The sequence below is a fragment of the Salvelinus namaycush genome, chromosome 7 (assembly GCF_016432855.1).
Source record: "Salvelinus namaycush isolate Seneca chromosome 7, SaNama_1.0, whole genome shotgun sequence".
In the NCBI taxonomy this organism is placed as follows: domain Eukaryota; kingdom Metazoa; phylum Chordata; class Actinopteri; order Salmoniformes; family Salmonidae; genus Salvelinus; species Salvelinus namaycush.
In genome coordinates this window covers 52,502,620-52,523,934 of record NC_052313.1, presented here as the reverse complement: position 1 = coordinate 52,523,934, position 21,315 = coordinate 52,502,620, and the positions used below count along the sequence as shown (strand labels likewise).

Here is a 21,315-nt window from a genome sequence, read left to right as displayed (position 1 = left end):
TAGACTGTTGCGGTATAAAGACTGCTGTCTGTTGTGTTATATAGACTGCTGTGTTATATAGACTGTTGTGGGTTATATTTTTAATATTATTTCACCTTTATTTAACCAGGTAGGCCAGTTGAAAACAAGTTCTCATTTACAACTGCGACCTGGCCAAGATAAAGCAAAGCAGTGCGAAAAAAATCAACAACACAGAGTTACACATGGAATAAACAAACGTACAGTCAATAACACAATATAAAAATCTGTATACAGTGTGTGCAAATAAAGTATGGAGGTAAGGCAATAAATAGGCCAATAGTGGCAAAGTAATTACAATTTATCAATTTACACTGGAGTGATAGATGTGCAGATGAGGATGTGCAAGTAGAAATACTGGTGTGCAAAAGAGCAGAAAAACAAAAACAAATATGGGGATGAGGTAGGTAGTTTGTTGGATGGGCTATTTACAGATGGGCTGTGTACAGCTGCAGCGATCGGTAAGCTGCTCTGACAGCTGACGCTTAAAGTTAGTGAGGGAGATATAAGTCTCCAACTTCATTGATTTTTGCAATTCGTTCCAGTCATAGGCAGCAGAGAACTGGAAGGAAAGGCAGCCAAAGTAGGTGTTGGCTTTGGGGATGACCAGTGAAATATACAGTGGGGAGAACAAGTATTTGATAGACTGCCGATTTTGCAGGTTTTCCTACTTACAAAGCATGTAGATGTCTGTAATTTTTATCATAGGTACACTTCAACTGTGAGAGACGGAATCTAAAACAAAAATCCAGAAAAATCACATTGTATGATTTTTAAGTAATTAATTTGCATTTTATTGCATGACATAATTATTTGATACTGCAGTGTGAAAAGCAGAACTTAATATTTGGTACAGAAACCTTTGTTTGCAAATACAGAGATCATACGTTTCCTGTAGTTCTTAACCAGGTTTGCACACACTGCAGCAGGGATGTTGGCCCACTCCTCCATACAGACCTTCTCCAGATCCTTCAGGTTTCGGGGATGTCGCTGGGCAATACGGACTTTCAGCTCCCTCCAAAGATTTTCTATTGAGTTCTGGTCTGGAGACTGGCTAGGCCACTCCAGGACCTTGAGATGCCTCTTACGGAGCCACTCCTTAGTTGCCCTGGCTGTGTGTTTCGGGTCGTTGTCATGCTGGAAGACCCAGCCACGACCCATCTTCAATGCTCTTACTGAGGGAAGGAGGTTGTTGGCAAAGATCTCGCGATACATGGCCCCATCCATCCTCCCTTCAATACGGTGCAGTCGTCCTGTCCCCTTTGCAGAAAACCATCCCCAAAGAATGATGTTTCCACCTCCATGCTTCACGGTTGGGATGGTGTTCTTGGGTTGTACTCATCCTTCTTCTTCCTCCAAACACGGCGAGTGGAGTTTAGACCAAAAAGCTCTATTTTTGTCTCATCAGACCACATGACCTTCTCCCATTCCTCCTCTGGATCATCCAGATGGTCATTGGCAAACTTCAGACGGGCCTGGACATGCGTTGGCTTGAGCAGGGGGACCTTGCGTGCACTGCAGGATTTTAATCCATGACGGCGTAGTGTGTTACTAATGGTTTTCTTTGAGACTGTGGTCCCAGCTCTCTTCAGGTCATTGACCAGGTCCTGCCGTGTAGTTCTGGGCTGATCCCTCACCTTCCTCATGATCATTGATGCCCCACGAGGTGAGATCTTGCATGGAGCCCCAGACCGAGGGTGATTGACCGTCATCTTGAACTTCTTCCATTTTCTAATAATTGCGTGCGCCAACAGTTGTTGCCTTCTCAACAAGCTGCTTGCCTATTGTCCTGTAGCCCATCCCAGCCTTGTGCAGGTCTACAATTTTATCCTTGATGTCCTTACACAGCTCTCTGGTCTTCGCCATTGTGGAGAGGTTGGAGTCTGTTTGATTGAGTGTGTGGACAGGTGTCTTTTATACAGGTAACGGGGTTCAAACAGGTGCAGTTAATACAGGTAATGAGTGGAGAACAGGAGGGCTTCTTAAAGAAAAACGAACAGGTCTGTGAGAGACGGAATTCTTACTGGTTTGTAGGTAATAAAATACTTATGTCATGCAATAAAATGCTAATTAATTACTTAAAAATCATACAATGTGATTTTCTGGATTTTTGTTTTAGATTTCATCTCTCACAGTTGAAGTGTACCTATGATAAAAAATTACAGACATCTACATGCTTTGTAAGTAAGAAAACCTGCAAAATCGGCAGTGTATCAAATACTTGTTCTCCCCACTGTACGTGCTGAAGCACGTGCTACGGGTGGGTGCTGCTATGGTGAGCAGTGAGCTGAGATAAGGCGGAGCTTTACCTAGCAAAGACCTATAGATGACCTGGAGCCAGTGGGTTTGGCAACGAATATGTAGCGAGGACCAGCCAACGAGAGCATACAGGTCGCAGTGGTGGGTAATATATGGGGCTTTGGTGACAAAACGGATTGCACTGTGATAGACTGCATCCAATTTGCTGAGTAGAGTGTTGGAGGCTATTTTGTAAATGACATCGTCGAAGTTAAGGATCAGTAGGATAGTCAGTTTTACGAGGGTATGTTTGGCAGCATGAGTGAAGGAGGCTTTGTTGCGAAATAGGAAGCAAATTCTAGATTTAACTTTGGATTGGAGATGCTTAATGTGAGTCTGGAAGGAGAGTTTACAGTCTTTTTATTTATTTATTTTACCTTTATTTAACTAGGCAAGTCGGTTAAGAACAAATTCTTATTTTTCAATGATGGCCTAGGAACAGTGGGTTAACTGCCTTGTTCAGGTGCAGAACGACAGCCAGACACCTAGGTATTTATCGTTGTCCACATATTCTAAGTCAAAAGTAGTGATGCTAGTCGGGCGGGCAGGTGCGGGCAGCGATCGGTTGAAGAGCATGCATTTCATTTTACTTGCATTTAAGAGCAGTTGGAGGCCACGGAAGGAGTGTTGTATGGATTTGAAGCTCGTTTGGAGGTTTGTTAACCGTGTCCAAAGAAGGGCCAGATGTATACAGAATGGTGTCGTCTGCGTAGAGGTGAATCAAAGAATCACCCGCAGCAAGAGTAACATCATTGATATATTCAGAGAAAAGAGTTGGCTGCGGGGGGTGCAGAGCTGTTGACCAGGGTTGGGGTAGCCAGGTGGAAAGCATGGCCAGCCGTAGAGAAATGCTTATTAAAATTCTCGATTATCGTGGATTTATCAGTGGTGACAGTGTTTCCTAGTCTCAGTGCAGTGGGCAGCTGGGAGGAGGTACTCTTATTCTCCATGGACTTTACAGTGTCCCAGAACCTTGTGGAATTAGTGCTGCAGGATGCAAATTTCTGTTATAGACTGCTGTGCTTTATAGACTGCTATGTTATATAGACTATTGTGCATTATATAGACTGCTGCGTTATATAGACTGCTGCGTTATATAGACTGTTGTGCGTTATATAGACTGTTGTGCGTTATATAGACTGCTGCATTATATAGACCGCTGAATTATATAGGCTGTTATCTGTTGTGTTATATAGAGTAGACTGCTGCGTTATATAGACTGTTGTGTTATATAGACTGTTGCGTTATATAGACTGTATTATAGACTGTTGTGTTACATAGTAAATGTTCCCAATCTGGTCTTGACACATGTGCTCTAGCAAACAGCTACAGTGGGGCTAAACTATCTACATTATGACATTATTATGGATAAGAGCGATTTTTATTTTTATTAGTCAAACGGCAGCAAAGCATCGATCGTCATGTCACCAGAATAAGAATGTCAATATTTATTGGAAAGGGGAATCAAACTCATAACCTTGCACTTTCACCACCCTGTGAAGTTCATCATCATTTATTTCATCTGTAGCCTAATAAACTGCATACAGTACCTTCCCGAGTCATAGTGGGAGGAACACACAACATATTATCACGTGACTCCAAGTTTACTTCGATATGATGGTTATTATATCAATATTTGTGCATAAAGGAGGGAAGGTGTTATTAGGGCCTGCCCTCCCTACCATACCTCCTTGCCTTCTCCTCTAAATAAAATATTTAAATATTGATCATTTATTTGACCGAGACGCACGCCGACAGAAAGAATCATCAGACAAAGCGTCAGAGCGAGCGAAACAGCGCACCTCTGTTTCTGTATGTGTAGATCATGTATCTGATGCTGTCTGGACAAAAGGAGTAAGGCATGTCATACTTTTTTCTGGACAGACAGTATCAGATACATGGGCTACATATAGTAAGACAAAGGGGCGCTGTTTCGCTCGCTAGTTTCAGCAGAGAGGAAGAGGCTGAGCAAGAGGGTTCACTCTCACCAAAATCTGTCCTGAATAAGCCCGCAGTCTCCCGACAATTCTTGCACATTCATTGTTATATTGTGTGAATTGTTTGCCCTTTTGACTTTTGATCTTGATCAATACCCCATTTAAAGTGAAAGGAAAGGGGGTACCTAGTCAGTTGTACAACTGAATTTATTCTACTGAAATGTATCTTCTGCATTTAACCCAACCCAGATTGACAAAACTCATAATGGTTATGAAATAAACCAAAACTTGTTTCTCAAAAGTGTAGCAGGTTCTGAATTCTGCAAACAACGTTTCCACTCTGAGAATAGTATATGACTCTAATTAATACGTCCATTAACAGTCATTAATGTAACCAAATGACGAGGGATTAACTAGGCCTAGGACTACAGATGACATATGTAATGGGGAAGTGATTAAAAAAATATACAATCAAAGGGCAAACAAGTCACACAATGAAACAATGAATGGGCAAGAATTGGTAGGAGACAGCTGAGTGCATTCTGGAGAGAGACACACCATATCTTCGCCACACACCCCTTCTCTTCTTGTTGCAACATAAACATTATACTTAAGACACATTACCTTCACACATATTTCAGATGCTTTTCACTGACAGCCACAACTCAATCAGATCACATTTTTTGTTACATTTAACCGTTATTTAACTAGGCAAGTCAGTTAAGAACCAATTCTTATTTACAAAGACGGCCTACTGGGCAACAGTGGGTTAACTGCCTTTTTCAGGGGCGGAACAACAGATTTTTTTTCTTGTCAGCTCGGGGATTCAATCCAGCAACCTTTCGGTTATTGGCCCAACGCTCTAACCACTAGGCTACCTGCCACGCCAGACAAATTGCCACGCCCGCTGCCCAAATTGTGGGATTCCAAAATAGGCATACACTAATTCACTTGTGATTTTAAAACAATCTACAGCTATTTTTTTAAAGAAGCTAATGATCCTCTGTGGCTAAGTCATGCTCTCTGGTGAAGTATTTTAAGGATCCTCTGTGGCTAAGTCATGCTCTCTGGTGAAGAATTTTAATGATCCTCTGTGGCTAAGTCATGCTCTCTGGTGAAGTATTTTAAGGATCCTCTGTGGCTAAGTCATGCTCTCTGGTGAAGTATTTTAAGGATCCTCTGTGGCTACGTCATGCTCTCTGGTGAAGTATTTTAAGGATCCTCTGTGGCTAAGTCGTGCTCTCTGGTGAAGTATTTTAATGATCCTCTGTGGCTAAGTCCTGCTCTCTGGTTAAGTATTTTGAATGTTCTTATTTAGACAGGAGTAATTATATAACTGTGGCAAAACAATCTGTTCAGTCGTGTGATCAGGTGCCACAAAGAGGGACTTTGGAAAATGCATAACCCACAAGACATGCCACCAGAGGTCTCTTCACAATCCCCTAGTCCAGAACAGACTATGGGAGGCGCACAGTACTACATAGAGCCATGACCACATGGTACTCTATTCCACATCAGGTAACTGGTGCAAGTAGTAGAATCAGATTTTAAAAAACAGATAAAAATACACCTTATGGAACAGCAGGTACAGTGAAGAGACACACACATACACACACAAATGTGAGCACACACACTCTACACAGATGTACATTGTAATATTGTTGTATGGTGGTATTATACATTTTGTATTGTAGATGTCTAGTGGTGTAATAATGTTATATGATGGACTGTTTTATCTTTGTTTTTTGTGTAATGTAAGTGCCTTAATGTGTTTGGACCCCAGGAAGAGCTGCTGCTGCCTAGTAAATACTTTAGGGGAAGCCAGCCTCCTATATCTATCTAGCCTATGGATCTGATGATGTCTGGACAGAAATAGTATAACATGCCATACTCTTTTGGTCCAGACAGAATCAGATACATTGTTTACACCTACAGAGACAGAGGGGCGCTGTTTCGCTCGCTCGGATTCTTTATCTGAGATTGATAGGTCTTTCTGTTGGCGTGCGTCTCAGTCAAATAAATGATCAATATTTCAATATTTTATTTGGATGGGCCCCCCTAAGGCTCGCTCATAACGCCGGGCCTGCCATGATCACGCAGACCCTTCTGTAGGTTTTAGCCTTGGTTTGGCCAGGATTCAATATCTGATAACTTCCTGAAGTTGGCTCTGTGTGTAGCTAAACGGAAAATGAAGGGTGCGGTCCGTAACGTAACCCACATAGACGTCGTTTAAAACCATTCTTCAATATGAAGTGCGTGTTTAGGCTATGTCCATCACTCCATAATGTCGTTTATGATTTCAGATTGCCATGTTTCTTATTTTCTTTGATATGAATCCCACTCGGCGGCTGCAGCGCAGTGTTCATAAGGCGCGTGATCTAACATATTGTAACGACCCTGTACAATATTGTTCATTGTTCACCCACTGTTCTTGATAATCAAATATTATGATGTGATGTTGTAGACTAGGCTATACAACTAGCACACAATAGCAAACAAGTAGCCTAACAAATATCGCCAGTCGATTCAACTTACCTTCGGAGACCACCGTTCGCACCAGATAAAGCCAGAAACACAATCTGATAAGCGTTAGTTTAGACATCTTTGTTAGTTCGTTCGTTTATTTATATAATAAATAAAAGTAAGTTCAAATGAGATATGCTAAAACACTGTGAGGTTCATAAGCTAGCCTACCGAGGCTGTGAAAGTGAAAGTAAAATGTGGATTTTAGTTCCTCCCTCTCCCTTCCTCTGAAGTCATGACCACTTGGTTGAAAATAACGTTCCATTTTACTTGTAAATCATGTTTAATAGCTGAAATACAATCACACTGTATACCAACACATTGCATTATGTTGATATGCTATAATAACTTTAATAAAAAATAAAAAAATCTAACCACGTCTGGAATATTCCTTTCCCATACCTGGTCTTTAGCTGTGTGTATAATTGGCTACAATGTACAGAATTATATCATTTATAATTGATAGGATCACTGTGCTATAATGTAACAAAAGTTGTCAATACTGTAATATTCAAAGTTAACTTAATAACTATAGTTCATTTAATTTTCCTCCTGTCCACTGAGTCTGAGGGCTTTTGATTCACCAGCCTATAACCATTGACCTATAGGTCTACTGTATGAGACATACACACAAACATTCACACAGACATATTTTCCTCAAAATATAATACATGTTTCCCATCTTGTTGTATGGATCAACATCTCATTATAATTCACATTATTCAAAGTTTATAAAAATGATAGTAGCCTAGGCTAAACATGACAGCACATACAGGATAATAACATGATACATAATAACTCCAAATATATAGATAAAGAGAGATGAGTTTACTGAAGAGAAACAAACCTTCCCTGTACAGAATCTAAATATTTATCAAACAAACCATATATTCAATAAATGCATTTTAACTGGTTTCTTCTAGTACAGACTCTGTAGCTGTACTGGTCTCTGTTGGTACAGAGGATTTACCTATACTTCCCTATGAAGTAGACAGAGTATCTGAGCTACTCTCTATTGCTGTACATGCTGTATCTGAGCTGGTGTCTACTGGTCCAGAGGGTGCACCTGAACTGTAGTTTACTGGAGTAGATCGGGTACCTACATGCTGTGGCTCTGAGACCAGCTGACAATCCTGGACTGCTTCTATCAGGAGTGTCTGTCCTGTCTGACACTGAGTTAGTGGGTCTCCTCAGACCTGATAGGTCAGGTGTTCCTCCCTCTCTGTCTACCTGACCACTGCTCCTCTAGGTTTCCATTGTTTTCACTTGTTTTCCTTGTTCTACACCCATCTGATAGCCATGATAGTGTCTTATAGATCAGGGTTTTCCAAATGTTTTCACTCGGGCCCCCCTTGGGTCTTGATGTATGGGAATCCAGGATGGAGGTGTTTGTTTGGGAGGAGTTAGGTTCTTTCACCTCTATCTCTGCCGCTCCATATTTGTTCTTTCTCTGAGGGGTTGGTGGAGACCTCTGACCGTCAGTCTGGCTGTTGAGTGTGGCTCTGCTGGATTCCTCCTCTTCCTTCCCTTCATCCTGTGTTTTCTCTTCCTTCCCCTCTCCATCTCTTCTAGCCTCTTCATCTCATCTTCCCTCGTTCTCTTCATCTCCCCCTGTCTCTGCATCATAATCTCAGACCATTGCCTTATGTGACTCCTGGTCAGATCCATTCCCATAATCCTCTGTCCCCCACAGTGTATCCTGATTGTGGTTCAGGCTGTATCCATCTCTGGGCTTTGGAGGGGGTCAGATGAGCCCGTGACATAGCCTCCTCCCCTCCCTTACTCTCTTCCCTCTCTCTTTCCCCCTCTCCGTTTCCAGATACCTTAGTCAGTGTCCTCACTTGAGATCTATGCTGGAAGGCATTGGAATTCCAACCCTGATTCTGGTCATTTCGTTTGAGCGTGCTATTACTCACAACATCACCTGTGTTATTAGTAGATCCTGCCTCATCTAGTAATGGCTGCTTCTCTCCCTCACTCTCTCTCTGGTTATCACGGCCTTGCTGGTGTGGGTAATCTGGTTATACTGAACAAAAAGGGGTAAAGGGGAAAGGGGGATACCTAGTCAGCTGTACAACTGAATACATTCAACTGAAATGTGTCTTCCGCATTTAAATCGACATCCACGTGTTCGGTGCCTGGGGAACAGTGGGTAAACTGCCTTGCTCAGGGGCAGGACGTCATAAGGCCCAAGGAGGTGTGGTATATGGTTAGTATACCATGACTAAGGGCTGTTCTTATGCACAACGCAACGCAAACCCCGAGGTGACTTATTTCTATTATAAACTGGTTACCAACGTAATTAGAGCAGTAAAAATATACCATGGCTTTCAGCCAATCAGCATCCTGTTCTTTGTCCTGCTCTGGATATCATTCAACCTATCATACCTAGAGAACCAGGTATGTTAGAGCATATGAAAGTCTATTTCAGAAAAACACTTTCACTTTCTTACTTTCTAAATCTGAATATTTTGTTTACCTGGAATCATTCTTTGATCTTGAGATAGCTAGAGATACAATTGTTGATATGAAAAATACATTTCCATCAAACTCCGAGGAGACTCAAATACAGAAACAGTTGGGGATGGTCAGTTGGACAAAAACATATGTTGTTGATGTCACCCATATCTGCTTATACTATCTATCTTGTTTAGCTGTGGCCTTTCAGTCGTTGCTGTTGTAGGTCTGTGTGATCTCACTGACTGGTTTCTGGCCTTACAGATGTAGCTGTCTGTCTGACTCTAGGGCTTTGATGTTGTAGTGCTGTCCAGTCTGCTCCTGGCTCCACATCTCCCCCTGGTGTTTAGACCAAGACCAGCAGTACACCACCAGCGGACCCTTAGCACTGCAGTGAACAGTTACCATAGTACCGTTCAATTTACAGGTGACGTCAGGTTGTGATTCTGTGTCTGTGGATGGAAATGGATGAGTATGTCACATAGCAGAGGACACGTAGTGGTGCGCACACACACACACACTCTCTCGCTCTTTCTTTACAATCTGTTTGTGTTCTCAATCAATCAATCAAGTTTATTTTATATAGCCCTTCGTACATCAGCTAATGTCTCAAAGTGCTGTACAGAGACCCAGCCTAAAACCCCAAACAGCTAGAATGCAGGTGTAGAAGCACGGTGGCCAGGAAAAACTCCCTAGAAAGGCCAAAACCTAGGAAGAAACCTAGAGAGGAACCAGGCTATGAGGGGTGGCCAGTCCTCTTCTGGCTGTGCCGGGTGGAGATTATAACAGAACTATGCCAAGATGTTCAAAAATGTTCATAAGTGACAAGCATGGTCAAATAATAATCATGAATAATATTCAGTTGGCTTTTCATAGCCGATCATTAAGAGTTGAAAAACAACAGGTCTGGGACAGGTGGCGGTTCCATAACCGCAGGCAGAACAGCAGCAAGGCCAGGCGGACTGGGGACAGCAAGGAGCCACCACGCCCGGCAGTCCCGACGTATGGTCCCAGGGCTCAGGTCCTCCGAGAGAAAGAAAGAGAGAAGGAGAAAATGAGAGAGCCAAGATTTTCAAAATGTTCATAAATGACAAGCATGGTCAAATAATAATCAGGAATAAATCTGTTGGCTTTTCATAGCCGATCATTAAGAGTTGAAAACAGCAGGTCTGGGACAGGTAGGGGTTCCGTAACCGCAGGCAGAACCGTTGAAACTGGAATAGCAGCAAGGCCAGGCGGACTGGGGGCAGCAGGGAGTCGTCATGCCCGGTAGTCCTGACGTATGGTCCTAGGGCTCAGGTTCTCAGAGAGAGAAAGAAAGAGAGAACGAGAGAATTAGAGAAAGCATACTTAAATTCACACAGGACACTGGATAAGACAGGAGAAGTACTCCAGGTATAACCAACTGACCCTATCCCCCCGACACAAACTACTGCAGCATAAATACTGGAGGCTGAGACAGGAGCGGTCAGGAGACACTGTGGCCCCATCCGAAGATACCCCCGGACAGGGCCAAATAGGAAGGATATAACCCCACCCACTTTGCCAAAGCACAGCCCCCGCACCACTGGAGGGATATCTTCAACCACCAACTTATAATCCTGAGACAAGGCCGAGTATAGCCAACAAAGATCTCCACCACAGCACAAACCAAGGGGGGGCGCCAACCCAGACAGGAAGATCACGTCAGTAACTCAACCCACTCAAGTGACGCACCCCTCCCAGGGACGGCATGAAAGAGCACCAGTAAGCCAGTGACTCAGCCCCTGTAACAGGGTTAGAGGCAGAGAATCCCAGTGGAGAGAGGGGAACCGGCCAGGCAGAGACAGCAAGGGCGGTTCGTTGCTCCAGAGCCTTTCCGTTCACCTTCACACTCCTGGGCCAGACTACACTCAATCATATGACCTACTGAAGAGATAAGTCTTCAGTAAAGACTTAAAGGTTGAGACCGAGTCTGCGTCTCTCACATGGGTAGGCAGACTGTTCCATAAAAATGGAGATCTATAGGAGAAAGCCCTGCCTCCCGCTGTTTGCTTAGAAATTCTAGGGACAATTAGGAGGCCTGCGTCTTGTGACCGTAGCGTATGTATTGGTATTTACGGCAGGACAAACTCGGAAAGATAGGTAGGAGCAAGCCCATGTAACGCTTTATAGGTTAACAGTAAAACCTTGAAATCAGCCCTTGCCTTAACAGGAAGCCAGTGTAGGGAAGCTAGCACTGGAGTAATATGATCAAATTTCTTGGTTCTAGTCAGGATTCTAGCAGCCGTATTTAGCACTAACTGAAGTTTATTTAGTGCTTTATCCGGGTAGCCGGAAAGTAGAGCATTGCAGTAGTCTAACCTAGAAGTAACAAATGCATGGATTAATTTTTCTGCATCATTTTTGGACAGAAAATTTCTGATTTTTGCAATGTTACGTAGATGGAAAAAAGCTGTCCTTGAAACAGTCTTGATATGTTCGTCAAAAGAGAGATCAGGGTCAAGAGTAACGCCGAGGTCCTTCACAGTTTTATTTGAGACGACTTTACAACCATCAAGATGAATTGTCAGATTTAACAGAAGATCTCTTTGTTTCTTGGGACCTAGAACAAGCATCTCTGTTTTGTCCGAGTTTAAAAGTAGAAAGTTTTCAGCCATCCACTTCCTTATGTCTGAAACACAGGCTTCTAGCGAGGGCAATTTTGGGGCTTCACCATGTTTCATTGAAATGTACAGCTGTGTGTCATCCGCATAGCAGTGAAAGTTAACATTATGTTTTCGAATAACATCCCCAAGAGGTAAAATATATAGTGAAAACAATAGTGGTCCTAAAACGGAACCTTGAGGAACACCGAAATGCACAGTTGATTTGTCAGAGGACAAACCATTCACAGAGACAAACTGATATCTTTCCGACAGGTAAGATCTAAACCAGGCCAGAACTGGTCCGTGTAGACCAATTTGGGTTTCCAGTCTCTCCAAAAGAATGTGGTGGTCGATGGTGTCAAAGGCAGCACTAAGGTCTAGTAGCACGAGGACAGATGCAGAGCCTCGGTCTGACGCCACCAAAAGGTCATTTACCACCTTCACAAGTGCAGTCTCAGTGCTATGATGGGGTCTAAAACCAGACTGAAGCATTTCGTATACATTGTTTGTCTTCAGAAAGGCAGTGAGTTGCTGCGCAACAGCTTTTTCTAAAATGTTTGAGAGGAATGGAAGATTCGATATAGGCCAATAGCTTTTTATATTTTCCGGGTCAAGGTTTGGCTTTTTCAAGAGAGGCTTTATCACTGCCACTTTTAGTGAGTTTGGTACACATCCGGTGGATAGAGAGCTGTTTATTATGTTCAACATAGGAGGGCCAAGCACAGGAAGCAGCTCTTTCAGCAGTTTAGTAGGAATAGGATCCAGTATGCAGCTTGAAGGTTTAGAGGCCATGATTATTTTCATCATTGTGTCAAGAGATATAGTACTAAAACACTTAAGTGTCTCTCCCGATCCCAGGCCTTGGCAGAGCTGTGCAGATCCAGGACAGCTAAGCCCTGTAGGAATACGCAGATTCAAAGAGGAGTCCGTAATTTGCTTTCTAATGGTCATGATCTTTTCCTCAAAGAAGTTCATGAATTTATTACTGCTGAAGTGAAAGCCATCCTCTCTTGGGGAATGCTGCTTTTTAGTTAGCTTTGCAACAGTATCAAAAATAAATTTTGGATTGTTCTTATTTTCCTCGATTAAGTTGGAAAAGTAGGATGATCGAGCAGCAGTGAGGGCTCTTCGGTACTGCACGGTACTGTCTTTCCAAGCTAGTCGGAAGACTTCCAGTTTGGTGTGGCGCCATTTCCGTTCCAATTTCCTGGAAGTTTGCTTCAAAGCTCGGGTATTTTCTGTATACCAGGGAGCTAGTTTCTTATGACAAATGTTTTTCGTTTTTAGGGGTGCAACTGCATCTAGGGTATTGCGCAAGGTTAAATTGAGTTCCTCAGTTAAGTGGTTAACTGATTTTTGTCCTCCGACGTCCTTGGGTAGGCAGAAGGAGTCTGGAAGGGCATCAAGGAATTTTTGTGTTGTCTGAGAATTTATAGCACGACTTTTGATACTCCTTGGTTGGGGTCTGAGCAGATTATTTGTTGCGATTGCAAACGTAATAAAATGGTGGTCCGATAGTCCAGGATTATGTGGGAAAACATTAAGATCTACAACATTTATTCCATGGGACAAAACTAGGTCCAGAGTATGACTGTGGCAGTGAGTAGGTCCAGAGACATGTTGGACAAAACCCACTGAGTCGATGATGGCTCCGAAAGACTTTTGGAGTGGGTCTGTGGACTTCTCCATATGAATATTAAAATCACCAAAAATTAGAATATGATCTGCTATGACTACAAGGTCTGATAGGAATTCAGGGAACTCAGAGAGGAACGCTGTATATGGCCCAGGAGGCCTGTAAACAGTAGCTATAAAAAGTGATTGAGTAGGCTGCATAGATTTCATGACTAGAAGCTCAAAAGACGAAAACGTCATTTTTTTTTTTGTAAATTGAAATTTGCTATCATAAATGTTAGCAACACCTCCGCCTTTGCGGGATGCACGGGGGATATGGTCACTAGTGTAACCAGGAGGTGAGGCCTCATTTAACACAGTAAATTCATCAGGCTTAAGCCATGTTTCAGTCAGGCCAATCACATCAAGATTATGATCAGTGATTAGTTCATTGACTATGACTGCCTTTGAAGTGAGGGATCTAACATTAAGTAACCCTATTTTGAGATGTGAGGTATCATGATCTCTTTCAATAATGGCAGGAATGGAGGAGGTCTTTATCCTAATAAGATTGCTAAGGCGAACACCGCCATGTTTAGTTTTGCCCAACCTAGGTCGAGGCACAGACACAGTCTCAATGGGTATGGGTATGGCTGAGCTGACTACACTGACTGTGCTATTGGCAGACTCCACTAAGCTGGCAGGTTGGCTAACAGCCTGCTGCCTGGCCTGCACCCTATTTTATTGTGGGGCTAAAGGAGTTAGAGCCCTATCTATGTTGGTAGATAAGATGAGAGCACCCCTCCAGCTAGGATGGAGTCCGTCACTCCTCAGCAGGTCAGGCTTGGTCCTGTTTGTGGGTGAGTCCCAGAAAGAGGGCCAATTATCTACAAATTCTATCTTTTGGGAGGGGCAGAAAACAGTTTTCAACCAGCGATTGAGTGCTGAGACTCTGCTGTAGAGCTCATCACTCCCCCTAACTGGGAGAGGGCCAGAGACAATTACTCGATGCCGACATCTTTCTAGCTGATTTACACGCTGAAGCTATGTTGCACTTGGTGACCTCTGACTGTTTCATCCTAACATCGTTGGTGCCGACGTGGATAACAATATCTCTATACTCTCTACACTCGCCAGATTTAGCTTTAGCCAGCACCATCTTTAGATTAGCCTTAACGTCGGTAGCCCTGCCCCCTGGTAAACAGTGTATGATCGCTGGGTGATTCGTTTTAAGTCTAATACTGCGGGTAATGGAGTCGCCAATGACTAGGGTTTTCAATTTGTCAGAGCTAATGGTGGGAGCCTTCGGCGTCTCAGACCCCGTAGCGGGAGGAGTAGAGACAAGAGAAGACTCAGCCTCAGACTCCGACTCGCTACATAATGGGGAAAACCGGTTGAAAGTTTCTGTCGGCTGAATGAGCGACACCAGTTGAGCATTCCTACAGCATTTCCCTCCAGAAGCCATGAGAAAGTTGTCCGGCTGCGGGGACTGTGCGGGGGGGTTTATACTAACGTTACTATCTGTACTTACTGGTGGCACAGACGCTGTTTCTTCCTTTCCTACACTGAAATTACCCTTGCCTAACGATTGCGTCTGAAGCTGGGCTTGCAGCACAGCTATTCTCGCCGTAAGGCGATCGTTCTCCTGTATATTATGAGTACAGCGACTGCAATTAGAAGACATCATGTTAATGTTACTACTTAGCTTCGGCTGTTGAAGGTGCTGACGAACCATGTCCAGATAAAGCGTCCGGAGTGAAAAGGTTGAATGAGGGGGAAAAAAGTTGCGATGGAAAAACTGAAAATATAAACGGTACTTAAAAACAAAAACAAAAACAAAACGTAAAGTTGGCAGCTAGCAAAGTAAAGTTGGCAGCAAAACGCACAGCAACAAAACGCACAGCAGACACGTCTGCAAATTCAACAAATTCAGCTTATTAACCTATACGGTCCAAATAATGATGATCCAAGCTCCTTTGACAATATATATAAGAATTTATCAACTCTACTAGAAACACTAGACTGTTCTCTGTCTTTCTTTCACTTTTAACCTCTATTAGGCTGTGTTTAAAAACAGGTTTAGTTGGAGTTACAGAAATAAGTCATTGTGGTTTAGGGACTGCCTCTGTAAATCCAGGAGATAGACAAAGCTGTGAAAAATTCTTGTGAAGCAAGCAAAGGAACCAACATGCACACACACGCATACCGTACGCACATACACACACGCTTACTGATAAGATAGTGTATATGTCTTGTCAAGCAGTATGCTGTTGAACTGTTTTCGTCAAGCCACTGATTCTCAGCTCTCCAGTAGCCTGATCCATGGTTGTGCGGCTTTCGAAGGCACCATAGGTGTACAAAATAAGAATGTCAATATTTATTGGAAAGGAGAATCAAACACATAACCTTGCACTTTCACCACCCTGTGAAGTTCACCATCATTTATTTCATCTGTAGCCTAATAAACTGCATACAGTACCTTCCCGAGTCATAATGGGAGGAACACACACAACATATTATCACGTGACTCCAAGTTTACTTCGATATGATGGTTATTATATCAATATTTGTGCATAAAGGAGGGAAGGTGTTATGGGGGCCTGCCCTCCCTACCATACCTCCTTGCCTTCTCCTCTAAATAAAATATTTAAATATTGATCATTTATTTTACCGAGACGCACGCCGACAGAAAGAATCATCAATCTCAGACAAAACGTCAGAGCGAGGGAAACATCGCACCTCTGTTTCTGTATGTGTAGATCATGTATCTGATGGTGTCTGGACAAAAGGAGTAAGGCATGTCATACTTTTTCTGGACAGACAGTATCAGATATATGGGCTACATATAGTAAGACAAAGGGGCGCTGTTTCGCTCGCTAGTTTCAGCAGAGAGGAAGAAGGCTGAGCAAGAGGGTTCACTCTCACCAAAATCTGTCCTGAATAAGCCCGCAGTCTCCCGACAATTCTTGCACATTCATTGTTATATTGTGTGAATTGTTTGCCCTTTTGACTTTTGATCTTGATCAATACCCCATTTAAAGTGAAAGGAAAGGGGGTACCTAGTCAGTTGTACAACTGAATTTATTCTACTGAAATGTATCTTCTGCATTTAACCCAACCCAGATTGACAAAACTCATAATGGTTATGAAATAAACCAAAACTTGTTTCTCAAAAGTGTAGCAGGTTCTGAATTCTGCAAACAACGTTTCCACTCTGAGAATAGTATATGACTCTAATTAATACGTCCATTAACAGTCATTAATGTAACCAAATGACGAGGGATTAACTAGGCCTAGGCCTACAGATGACATATGTAATGGGTAAGTGATTAAACAAATATACAATCAAAGGGCAAACAAGTCACACAATGAAACAATGAATGGGCAAGAATTGGTAGGAGACAGCTGAGTGCATTCTGGAGAGAGACACACCAAATCTTCGCCACACACCCCTTCTCTTCTTGTTGCAACATAAACATTATACTTAAGACACATTACCTTCACACATATTTTAGATGCTTTTCACTGACAGCCACAACTCAATCAGATCACATTTTTTGTTACATTTAACCTTTATTTAACTAGGCAAGTCAGTTAAGAACAAATTCTTATTTACAAAGAAAAAGGCCTTTTCTTAGAAGTAATTTTGCTGGTTTGTTTGCAGCTACAGACAACAAAACAGTCGTGTAGTATGTTGACTCACTGTGGCTATGTCTTTAGCTTGCCTACCTAGCAGACATGACATGATGTAAAAGTGAAAGTAAAACTTAAACTTGCCTGTTGAGCCACTAGATTGCAAACAATATGTTGGATTTAAAATCAAATAACATTTTATTGGTCACATACATGTGTTTAGCAGATGTTGTTGCGGGTGTAGCGAAATGCTTGTGTTTCTAGCTCCAACAGTGCAGTAACATCTAACAAGTAATATCTAACAATTTCACAACATATACTAATATACACAAATCTAAGAAAAGGAACGTAATTAGAATATATAAATAAATGGATGAGCAATGTCAGAGCAGCATAGACTAAGATACAGTAGAATAGTATAGAATACAGTATATACATAAGAGAGGAGTAATGCAAGATATGTAAACATTATTAAAGTGACTAGTGTTCCATTTATTAAAGTGGACAGTGGTTACAAGTCTATGAATATAGGCAGCATCCTCTATGTGCTAGCGATGGCTATTTAGCAGTCTGATGGCCTTGAGATAGAAGCTGTTTTTGATGCACCTGTACTGACCTCGTCTTCTGGATGATAGTGGGGTGAATAGGCAGTGGCTCGGGTGGTTGAGGTCCTTGATGACATTTTTGGCTGTCCTGTGAAATCAGGTGCTGTAGGTGTCCTGGAGGGCAGGTAGTTTTCCCCCGGTGATACGTTGGGCAGACCACACCACCCTCTGGAGAGCCCTGCTGTGGCGGGCGGTGAAGTTGCCGTACCGAGTGGTGATAAGCCTGACAGGAAACTCTCAATTGTGCATCTTGTGTAAAAGTTTGTGAGGGTTTTAGGTGCCAAGCCAAATTTCTTCAGCCTCCTGAGGTTGAAGAGGCGCTGTTGCACCTTCTTCACCACACTGTCTGTGTGGGTGGACTATTTCAGTTTGTCAGTGATGTGTACGCTGAGGAACTTGAAGCTTTCCACCTTCTCCACGGTATTCCCGTCGATATGGATAGGGGGGTGCTCCCTCTGCCGTTTCCTGAAGTCCACGATCATGTCCTTTGTTTTGTTGACGCTGAGTGAGATTTTATTTTCCTGGCACCACACTCCCAGAGCCCTCACCTCCTCTCTGCAGGCAGTCTCATCATTGTTGGTAATCAAGCCCACTACTGTTGTGTCATCTGCAAACTTGATGATTGAGTTGGAGGCGTGCATGGCCACGCAGTCATGGGTGAACAGGGAGTACAGAGGGGCGGAGCACGCACCCTTGTGGGGCCCCATGTTGAGGATCAGCCAAGTGGAGGGGTTGTTTCCTACCTTCCCCCCCTGGGGGCAGCCCGTCAGGAAGTCCAGGACCCAGTTGCACAGGGCGGGGTTCAGAACCAGGGCCTCAAGCTTAATGATGAGCTTGGTAGGGTACTATGGAATGCTGAGATATAGTTAATGAACAGCATTCTTACATAGTTATTCCTTTTGTCCAGATGGGATAGGGCAGTGTGCAGTGTGATGGCGATTGCATCGTCTGTGGATCTATTGTGGCGATAAGCAAATTGAAGTGGGTCTAAGGTGACAGGTAAAGTGGAGGTGATATGATCCTTGACTAGTCTCTCAAAGCACTTCATGATTCCAGAAGTAAGTGCTACGGGGCGAAAGTCATTTAGTTCAGTTAACTTCACTTTCTTGGGTACAGGAACAATGGTGGCCATCCTGAAGCATGTAGGGACAGCAGACTGGGATAGGGAGAGATTGAATATGTCCGTAAACACACCAGCCAGCTGGTCTGCGCATGCTTTGAGGACGCGGCTAGGGATGCCGTCTGGGCCCGCCGCCTTGCAAGGGTTAACACGCTTAAATGTCTTACGTCGGTCACGGAGAAGGAGAGCCCACAGTCCTTGGTAGCAGGCTGCGTTGGTGGCACTGTGTTACCTTCAAAGAGAGCGAAGAAGGTGTTTAGCTTATCCGGTAGCAAGACGTTGGTGTCCACAACGTGGCTGGTTTTCTTTTTGTAGTCCACGATTGTCTGTAGACACTGCCACATACATCTCGTGTCTAAGCCATTGAATTGCTACTCCACTTTGTCTCTATACTGATGTTTTGCCTGTTTGATTGCCTTTCCAGAGGGAATAGTTACATTGTATTCTGCCATATTCCCAGTCACCTTGTTATGGTTAAATGCGGTTGTTCGTGCTTTCAGTTTTGCGTGAATGCTGTCATCTATCCACGGTTTTTGGTTAGGGTATGTTTTAATAGTCACAGTGGGTACAACATCTCCTATACACTTCCTGATAAACTCAGTCACTGTATCAGTGTATAGGTCTATATTATTCTCTGAAGCTACCCGGAGCATATCCCAGTCTGCGTGTGGATTCCAATTGGTCAGACCAGCGTTGAATAGTCCTTAGCATGGGTACTTCCTGTTTGAGATCTGCCTATAGGAAGGGAGGAGCAAAATAGAGTCGTGGTCAGATTTGCCGAAAGGAGGGTGGGGGAGGGTCTTGAAAGCCTCCCGGAAGCTGGAGTAACAGTGGTTGAGTGTCTTAGCTGCGCGAGTACTACAGACAATGTGTTGGTAGAATTTCATAATCCTTTTCCTCAAATTTGCTTTGTTAAAATCCACAGCTATAATAAATGCAGCCTCAGGATGTGTGTTTTTCCAGTTTGCATAAAGTCCAGTGAAGTTCTTTGAGGGCTGTCGTGGTATTGGCTTGAGGGGGATATACACGGCCATGACTATAACCAAAGAAAATTATCTTGGGAGAGAATGTGGTCGGCATTTGATGGTGAGGTATTGTAGGTCAGGTGAACAAAAGGTTTTGAGTTTCTGTCTGTTATCACAATTACACCATGAGTCGTTGATCATGAATCATACACCGCTTCCCTTCTTCCCGGAGAGATATTTATTCCTGTCTGCGTGATGTACTGAGAACCCGTCTGGCTGGATCGACTTAGACAGTATATCCCAAGAGAGCCATGTTTCAGTGAAACAGAGTATGTTACAATCCCTGATGTCTCTCTGGAAAGATCCTCTCGCTCTGAGCTCGTCAACTTTATTATCCAAAGACTAAACATTAGCGAGTAATATACTCGGAAGTGGTGGGTGGTGTGTGCGCCTCCTAGGTCGGACTAGAACACCATTCAGAGTACCTCTCCTTCGCCGGCGTTGTTTTGGGTCGGCTTCTGGAATCAGTTCAATTGCCCTGGGGGGTACGAACAAAGGATCCGCTTCGGAAAGTCGTATTCCTGGTATGATGCTGGTAGTGCTGGTGAGTTACCACCGCTCTGATATCCAGTAGTTCTTCCCGGCTGTATGTAATAACACAAAAACAATTCTGTACTAACAATTTAAGAAATAATACATAAAAAAAACTAAATACTGCTAAGTTCCCTAAGAGCTGGAAGCGAAGCAGCCCTCTTTGTCGACGCCATCTTTAGCCTATGACAAAGGCAAAATAACCTAGCTAGCAACTTCAAATCAATAAAATATCCATCAAAGGCTAAACATATGTTTGACAAAGTAATTACGATTAATTTTACTCATCAACTCAGATGAGTCTATACCGTACTGTGCAGTTGTGTGGCACTTCCCTGTGCCATTTGGTAGGTGGTGCATCTAACCTCCTGCCTGTAGCAGTAGTTGTTTATTTTATTACAAAAATTGCCAACTCCAGTGTTTTACATAGAATATTACATTTTAAGATAAAATATTTATTACATACATTAATACATCACACACACACAATACAGTATACACAGCACATACATATTACAATTAATATAAAACGGGGATGTACAACTGCACAAAATGATATTTGCATACAGGTTAAAAGCACTGTGTTGTAGTACAACATTATGTCAATATAATCATACAAACGATAGATTTTTTCCAAAAGATTGACACAAATTGTCATGGAAAAATAATATTACATTTTGATTGCCAAAGTTGATTGTTAACTATGTGGGAGTATGAAAATCACGCAGAGCAACAACAGAAACCGAAAACCTTAATTTCCCCTCTACTGTATAGCCAGATTGCTAGCAAGAATGACAAGAAACTACCATGTGGGGAATCATAAGTTGCTCGTTTTATCTTGTTCTTCATACCCTGTCTTGTTTTAGAGGTGTTTTGTCTCATGTCATGTCTACGCTAATATGGCTAAAATTCGCTAGCTAACCAAGA

General features: G+C 42.9%; 1 protein-coding gene and 1 pseudogene across 4 annotated transcripts in view; both read right to left on the bottom strand.

The window, feature by feature from the left end:
* LOC120051419 overlaps window positions 1-21,315 on the bottom strand; it is a 206,130-nt pseudogene that overhangs the window by 73,279 nt on the left and 111,536 nt on the right.
* Window positions 1-21,315, bottom strand: part of LOC120051417 (T-cell surface antigen CD2-like) — a 59,556-nt gene that overhangs the window by 27,069 nt on the left and 11,172 nt on the right. For 3 of the 4 annotated variants that reach the window (XM_038998269.1, XM_038998270.1, XM_038998273.1), the window contains exon 1: window positions 6,789-6,955. The exons of the other annotated variant lie outside the window; for it this stretch is intronic. In XM_038998269.1, coding sequence (XP_038854197.1) covers window positions 6,789-6,855 — 67 coding nt within the window. In that variant the 5' untranslated portion in view covers window positions 6,856-6,955. Of the gene's footprint in view, window positions 1-6,788; window positions 6,956-21,315 lie in introns of those variants that run through there. 4 annotated transcript variants of the gene reach the window in all.